Raw genomic sequence first — 8151 nt, 5'->3', positions numbered from 1 at the left:
ACCGCCTCGCGCGCGTTAATTCCCGCGCGCCGCAGGCTCCGCCTCCACGTGGGCGGAGCCAACTATCGTCCCGCCCCCGTCGCGACCCTGCGCAGGACAAGCCTCTCTTGGCCGAGCCCCGCCTCGTTCCCGCTGGGCCCCAACGCCCGCCGAAAGCTGTCCGCTTCTGCTCCCTGACCCCGCGGGTTCATTGATTCGCTGCCAGACTTACTGCGCAGATGCATGGATGATTTGTTTCCTTGCTGATTTATTCTCTCAACAAACATTTATTGAGCATGTCTTAGGTGCTAGACGCTACGCTGGCATCAGAGAAAGCGAAGCTAGTAGATAGATGCGCCCTCAAGAAATGTGCTGTTATCATTGGAGAGAAAGATTCCCTCAGGATTCGTGGATAGACGCACCCAAAACTAACAAAATAGGATTCGCTTACTGGAGCAAATGTCTGACAGCGATACCTTTTACCAGGCCCCTGAGTGATGTATCGCACTCCACTACTAACCTAAAGGTTAGCAGTTCGGACCCATCCAGAGACACCACGAAAGAAAGGCATGGTGGCTTAGTCAAGAAACCACTACCGAGCGAGTCTCTTCTGCAGCATGTGCCTGGCCACGAGTCTCCGAATCAACTCAACAGTGTTTTTGTTGTTTTATTAAATACTTTTATTGGGGGCTCTTACATCTCTTATCACAATCCATACATACATCCATTGTGTCAAGCACATTTGCATGTATGCTGCCATCATCATTTTCAAAGCATTTTCTTTCTATTTGAGCCCCTGATGAGCAGGGCGCTTTATACTCTGTATCAGGGACCAAGGAACCTGGTAGAGTCTTGGGTTACATGTTCTAACCCATCAGCAGAGGTTGTTTTGGATTTGGGGGCTCAAAGGAAGTTGAAAATTACATTGAGAGGGCTTTAGATAGTGTTTTGGTTTTTGTAAATATATTTCATTATTTGGGGTTAAAGTTCATGCAAGCAAATCAGGTTATCATTTAGCAATGTCTATCCAACTTCCTCAATGGGAATTGGTTACATTTTCACAATGTGTCAATCTCATTCTTCCCATTCAGGTAGTTCTCTTTCAATGCATCTAGTTCCCTTGCCCTGGCCACTCCCCCTTACCTTCACATCTTTGCTTGACAGTTTGCTCTGATGTATCAGATGACAGCAGCCTTGCTTGTTGATGGTGAAGACTTGAAGCATTTGCTGAAGATCAAGGATTGCAGCCTTTAGTTTGGGCTCCAACTCAATGTAAGATCAAAATCCTCACAACTGAACCGAATACAGTGAACCCTCGCCACTTCGCGCTTCGACTTCCGCTGCTTCACTCTATCGCGGTTTTTGTGTAACACCCACTGTCTACACCCGCTCCTTCAGAGGAAAAAGATGGCGACCCACCTGTAGAGTACGTCCCTTAAGTCATTTCATAGGCTATTGATTACAGTATTTGTAAGAACTATGTATAATAATACTGTATGTGAAATATGTAATACTGTAATAGATGCCATAAATAATATAATAAATAATAAATGATAATTGTAACGTCCAAAATGTTTTACTGTATTTTCCCTTTTTCGTTTAATGAATTGGGTAATACGAGTGTAATGGTGACTAAAGGGTGTTTTTTCATGTCCTCTATGCTCTAACTACGAAAATATTTGATTTACAAATAAGGAATCCTACTTCGCGGAATTTCATTTATCACGGTAGGGTCTAGAACCGATTAACCGCGATAAACGAGGGTTCACTGTAGGTCACATCATGCATGGTAAAATGAGAAAAGGTTGAAGTGATCCAGGATTTCTGCGTGCTTGGATCCTGCCAATTCTAGTATGTGGTGGTGAAACATGCAGTTTACAGCTGGCAATCTTTCTAGAAGGGCTGCTCGTGCTTTGGCTTGCAAAAGTTGTCACTTAGGATTCACCCTCCTCTTGCACTGCCTTGTTAAATGTCTGCTCTGCAAACCCAGAATTCTATTACCAAACTTGTACAGCTGTCACCACCTCCTCATACCCAGAGCTAAGCAAAGAAATCCTTCAGTCAAAAATGCCACCAAGGCTTGTGCTGGCCTTTCCAGTTAGTCAAGAATAGTTTCTGCCCGTTGGTCCTTTTTCAGTACCTTCAAATGGTTGTTTTTTTCCCCACAAACCATGGTGATTTAATCAGGCAAGAGATATTTGAAGGGCTTTGGAAATAGGTAAAGTACATAAGAGCAATGATTTGCACGTCATTAAGAAAAAAAACTGCATAGATGCTGACTCATTGTGACCCTGTGTGTCAGAGCAGAACTGGGTTCCACTGGTTTTTCAGTAGAGTACCAGCTATTCCTTTTAAAAAAAATCATTTTATTGGGGGCTGGTACAACTTATCACAATCCATACACACATCCATTGTGTTGAGCACATTTGTACAGTTGTTGCCATCATTCTGAAAACATGCTTTCTACTTGAGCCATTGGTATCAGCTCATTTTTCCCCTCCCTCCCCCATGAACCCTTGATAGTTTTTATTTTTTCATGTCTTACACTCACCGATGTCCCCCTCCACCCACTTTTCTGTTGTCCATCCCCCAGGGAGGGGGTTATATATGTAGATCATTAGGATTTTCATACACATCCATTTTATCCAGGTTTAATATCAGTATCTGTAGGAGACTCTCCTGGCCGCTGTCATCTTTGGAAGTTTCTCGTGTGGTTTTAATGTACACAGTAAATCCTAAGAAAGCTGTTATCCTATGTAAGACCTATAAAACCTGTTAAGAGTAGGAAAATTCAAGTGTTTTCCACTAAAAGGAGCAAAAGTGGGAAGCCTGTACTCAAAGATAGGAAATTTGCAAGACTCAGAAAACCAACCCAGTCCGACCAAACTCTATTATAGACAGTCCCATTCAGTGGGACTACTAGAACAAACAGTTAAAACCCAGTGATCATGATCATGATGTAGGTCAATGGGGAATGGCTACAAAGGGACAGTGTGCCTGCCCTGAAAGGTCTGCACTTTACAACAGTGGGGCACTAGTGTATACTTTTGTCAAACCTCAAGCATCCCTATATTAAAATGGATTTATGACTAAGTAACTCAATTTTTTTTTCCTTTCAAACCTGAATAATGCTTTAAATGATAGATACTAATCTAAAGCAAATCATATAAGCCTGTATGACATTTGGAGGCTTAATTAGAACAAAAGGGATTATTTCAAGTGATTGGCAAACTTAAAAGACACCCTAAAACAAAATGTGGGAGCAGATTCTTAAGATGGACTGAGAAAGAATGACAGAACCTGGAGCAGAAGACGGTCCTGGGCTTCGGAGCAAGAGTGCATTAGTGGGAATTTGAGCCTCGTTTCCTTCTCCAAGACTAAGCCATCACCATATTCGTCTAGGGAAAGGCCCATAGGAAAAAACAGACAGCTCATACTCAGGGAGCTGAGACACTGTGGTCTCACCTTCAACTAAGATAAACTTTCTCCTGTTTCCTGGCTAACTGCTGAAAAATATCATTCTTCAGGTGTTCAGTTATACTCCCCTCAGACTATAGACAATTTGGCTAAGCTACTGCTTGTCTTCAAAGAATTGTCGACAAATCCTTTGTAGGATGCATGACTACAACTGTGTAAAAAACACCCTTGAATGAAGTTCTGGGCCTTGGAGTTCCTAGGCTCCAGGAGCCCCCTTCACACTTTTATCTTCTATCTCTACATCCATCTCAATTGCAACCATGCCCCTCTTGACCATGGTTCAATTTGTGAGAGAGCTGGTTTCTCACCTCACACAAGTTCATTGCCACTGAGCCGATTCAGGCTCACAGAGTCCCTCTATTACAGAGAATAGCTCCACAGCATCTCCACAGCTGTGGCCTCGGACAGCCAGGTTTCTCCTGTGGAGATGACGGTTTCTGGTTAGCAGCCAAGCACTGCACTACCGCAGCACCAGGGCTCCTTATCCACCCCAGTGGTACCTTAAAGACAGAGGATGGAAAACATAGAGATGAAAAGAAACTTCAGAGACACATCAACCAAATATACTGTGTCAATTTTATTTAGATTCCAACATGAACTGCCTGGAAAGGTAATTATGAAATGACCGTAGAAACTTGAACAGATTCCACCTGTTAATAAAGTTATTACTTTACGAGAGGCATATAACAGTTATTTTTGGCTTCAAAAAAGGACTTTATGTTTTAGAGATAATAAACTAGATATAATTATGATGGCTAGAATGTGCTTGAAAATTCTGAAGGGAAAAAAAAAAAAAGAAAATTCTGAAGGGTTAGTACAAAGAAGTAGTCATCAAAACGTGGCACTGGTATATCGATAAACATATAGACAGATGGAATAGAACTAGAGTCCAGAATTAAATATTTACATCTAAAGCCAACTGTTTTTTTGAAAAGGTTCCAAGTCCATTCCATGGGGAAATGATGTTCAGGCAACTGGAGTTTCAGATGCAAAGGAATGATGCATCATTACCTCATACTCTACACAAAAACCCCAAATAGATCAATAATTTTACATGTGTGCCTTAACTATACAATTTGTCAAAGGAAATCTTTAGGATTACTGTATTTGGCAATGATTCACAGGTAAAACGCCAAACCATGAGCAATTTAAGAAAAAATAAATTGGACATCATCAAAATTAAAATTTGGTACGGACATTTTTCGACAGTGAAAGTAGTCAGTCACTTGGTTTTCATTAAGATTTTCGGTCTTGATGAAATCTGATCCACTTTGTAAGAATTATTCTGGTTCACCTCTCCTTGTGGTTTAAGTAATAAATGCTAGTTGAAGGTAGCGTTCTGCTGTACTAGCCTTTTGAAAAGTTTAACAGGTCTCTCCCCCGAAATATTGTATATATCAAGAATGCCAAGGTTTCCTGTGAAGATTTCTTAAGATTTCAAAGCCCCATACTGATAAAGGATTAAAAATACATACTTTGAAAGAATCAATTTAGCAAGCATGTTTCTCTTATTACCTGTAAATCGTTTTTCCACTAATAGCCATATAAAAAAATCATGATTTTGCAAGATGTTAAAGGTCACCAAAAGGGAAAAGGTCCACCTTGCATAAAGAATCACTACTTAAATTTAAATATCCACACATCTGAAGCATGCCCGTTTCTTCTTCCTTACACATATGCACATGCTTGTTCACTCTACTGAAAGGTAAGCTCAGCCTTAGTATAAATAGCATTACGGTCTTCGAAGCAGCTCAATTTCTTGGAAACCCCACACACTGGTGGTGGGGATGTAAAACAGTATAGTCATGGTGGAAAGCAGTATGGTGGTTCCTCTCAAAACAACTGGGAATAGAAATACTATTGAGTTGGCGATCCTTCTACTTGGTACACATCTTTTAAAAAAGAAAGAGCACAGTAGATATATACACATCTCTGTTCATCACAGTATTATTCCCAAGAGCAAGGTGAAAATACCTAAATGCCCATTGGTGGAAGAAAGCATCAATAAACTTACATCTAAGCATTCTGTCACTGAAGAGGTATAAATAAATAAAGATAAACTTCCATCACTACATACTGCCAAAAGAGTAATAATGAACCTGTGCAACACCTCATGACACAGGTAGATTGAGGGCACTATGCTCAGGGAGGTTAGTCCATAACAAATTATGCATGAGGCCAGTTATATGTTTAAAAGTCAAGATAAAAGTTTTTCATTCCCAAAGAAACAGACTCTGGTAGTTCCCAGAGTGGGAAGAGAAAGCAATATGTTAGAGGATTGCCAGCTGTTAACTTGGGTGATGGGGAAGACAATATCCAATACAAGAAGATTGTGGGGGGGTGGTTGTCTAGGCAAGATAAACCATCGAGAGGTATGACAGGTTGTTGAATGCAAAAGTGAGCCGATAGGTAAACTCCCACCTGATTCACAATAAAAGGTTAGAAAAAAAGAGGTTCTCAAATTAGTTTTAAAATACAGTTAATATATAATATATTATATTTTTTGAAGTGATATCTGGAAAAGTAGGCATCATTTTTTTATTACAAGATATTTTAAAATTTGGGCAGATACAATTGTGACAGAAAATCAGCTTCATACGAAAAATACACTTTCAATTATTTTACCAAGCAAATAAAAAACAATTGATTTATTTGCTCATCCAGAAGTTAATATACAGTAAAAATTTAATATTGCATGTGACATGTAATTAAGCATACATAGAAAATGAACAAGTATTGAATGTTCAGAAACAAAAGGAATAATAAATAACAATGATAAAACTTTGAAAAAATAATGCACATTTCATTGTGGAAAATATGATTTTTAATTATATATACACATACTTATACACTAGAAAGCCATCTCTTTCAAATTGCACAAAACATGTGGTCAATTAAGCATGATCTTTTATGTCATGTAATACTATAATCCTAGGGCTGGTTGTGGCTCTAACTCCAGGATAAAACACTTACATCTGTAATATAATAAAAAGTATAATATATTTTTTGAGAAAGATTGTCTTCCTCAACTCACACTAGCCTGTAGTAGTCCAACAAAAGGCTGTACAGGAAATTTCACAGGAAGAAATATTTTTAAAGTATTGTGCCCACCCGATGCTGACAACGCAGCCAAACATGGGGTTCAAAGTAAACTTGATGGTACAGTTAATATAATGAATAATTTTATTTTACACTAAGACCATATAAAACACTTTGCATTTAACCATGATTGGCAATCTCAGCACAAGGAAGCCCTGGCAACCTAGAGTCAGTTTTAGCTTCTTTGTTTTCGTGACTAAAAATCTCTTAGGAGACAGGAATTAATACAAAAGAAACATTAATGCTGAAGTCACTCACAGCTAAATCTTCTCAGGATTGCTATGACATTTTCCTAAAGTCCCATTGAAGCTTTTTTCTGAGGAGGAAAAATTAAAAGTGACGTCTCCCTTGTGTAGTAGTATGGCACAGCCCTCCATTCGGAGCAAAAACACTCTGAGGAGCCAGGAAAGACTCCAAAGGCTGGGGGCAACCTGAAAAGCTCTTGTGAACAACACTGCCATCCTTTCCTCCTTTCCTCACAGTACTAAAAAATATGTGCAGACTTAATTACAAATATTTACATCTCAAAACAGAACCTAGAGTCAGATACTCAGCAAATCAATACCAACAATACTCAAGTTCTTTTCAAAGGTATGATAATGCGTCCACAGTATTTGTGGTCACACGTGAATGCATAGAATTCAACACACTTTGACTGCATATTGCAAAGATTATGGTTCTTCAGTCTTTTACCTATTATAGCCATAAAACAACATTGTTTACATTTTGAAAGCTGTACAATCAAAAGCACTGAGCAAATTTTTATCATCTCAAATAATCAAATGTATTAAGTACTACTGATTTCACTCATTTGTTCAACAACTTGCCCTAAAATTTCATCCACTACATCAACATCATAATTCACTTGTTGAAGATCTAGATCAGGCACAATCATGGCCAACAGCTGTCCCACATTGACACGAAGAGATCGAAGTTTAAGGCTGTAATACAAATATCCAAGTGTTAGCAGAGAATTAAAATACAGTTTAATATTTACATGCAATTTAAAACTGTTTTACTCCCAGCGACACATTTGTTAAGTTGCAGTGAAGAAACATCTACTAGTAAAGCAGATACGTTATTGTTTTTAAGTGTCAAGGAGTGGGTTCTGACTCTGAAGGACCCGTGTGCATGAATTCAGGAGAACACCGCCAGCGCACCTTCACCATTGTTACTATGTTCAGGCCCACTGTTGCAGCCGTTGTGCTACACTATCTGCAGACACCATAGATGGAAATGTTTCCTAAAACATGATTGCTGAGATTACTCATTCATACGATATAAAGGGCAAGCGGCGCAGAACAAACTAACTCACAGATCTTTGGGGTGAATAAAGTAAGATTTTTAAATTATAGGACTTTTATGAACCTGTAATATGCTAAAGTCCATAGAGATAATTTTATCATGCATTTTCAAAAAAAACAATGTTTTGTTCAAAGCACAGTAAAACTTCAAGTTAGACAGTGGGAAATATTTCTCAGGAATACTATGTGTTTAGGCAATCAAGTCATGATTTACCAAGTACAATTTTACAACTTTATCCCTTGACTATGCAGTAACATCACCATTAGTGTGACCACAATCTACCACATCAGA

General features: G+C 39.0%; 1 protein-coding gene across 1 annotated transcript in view; it reads right to left on the bottom strand.

Annotated features, from left to right (window-relative positions):
- Positions 1-4018: 4018 nt before the first annotated feature.
- The window catches only part of MORC3 (MORC family CW-type zinc finger 3), a 52725-nt gene continuing 48592 nt past the window's right edge, over positions 4019-8151 (bottom strand). The window contains exon 17 of the mRNA XM_004696940.2: positions 4019-7496. Within this exon, the coding sequence (XP_004696997.2) occupies positions 7343-7496 (154 nt within the window). The 3' untranslated portion in view covers positions 4019-7342. The remainder of the gene's footprint in view (positions 7497-8151) is intronic.

This window comes from Echinops telfairi, unplaced genomic scaffold (assembly GCF_000313985.2).
Source record: "Echinops telfairi isolate 266 unplaced genomic scaffold, ASM31398v2 ScPeMD7_7469;HRSCAF=8507_0, whole genome shotgun sequence".
In the NCBI taxonomy this organism is placed as follows: Eukaryota; Metazoa; Chordata; class Mammalia; order Afrosoricida; family Tenrecidae; genus Echinops; species Echinops telfairi.
Note: the sequence above shows the minus strand (reverse complement) of the source record. Positions and strands in the feature narration are given on the sequence as shown.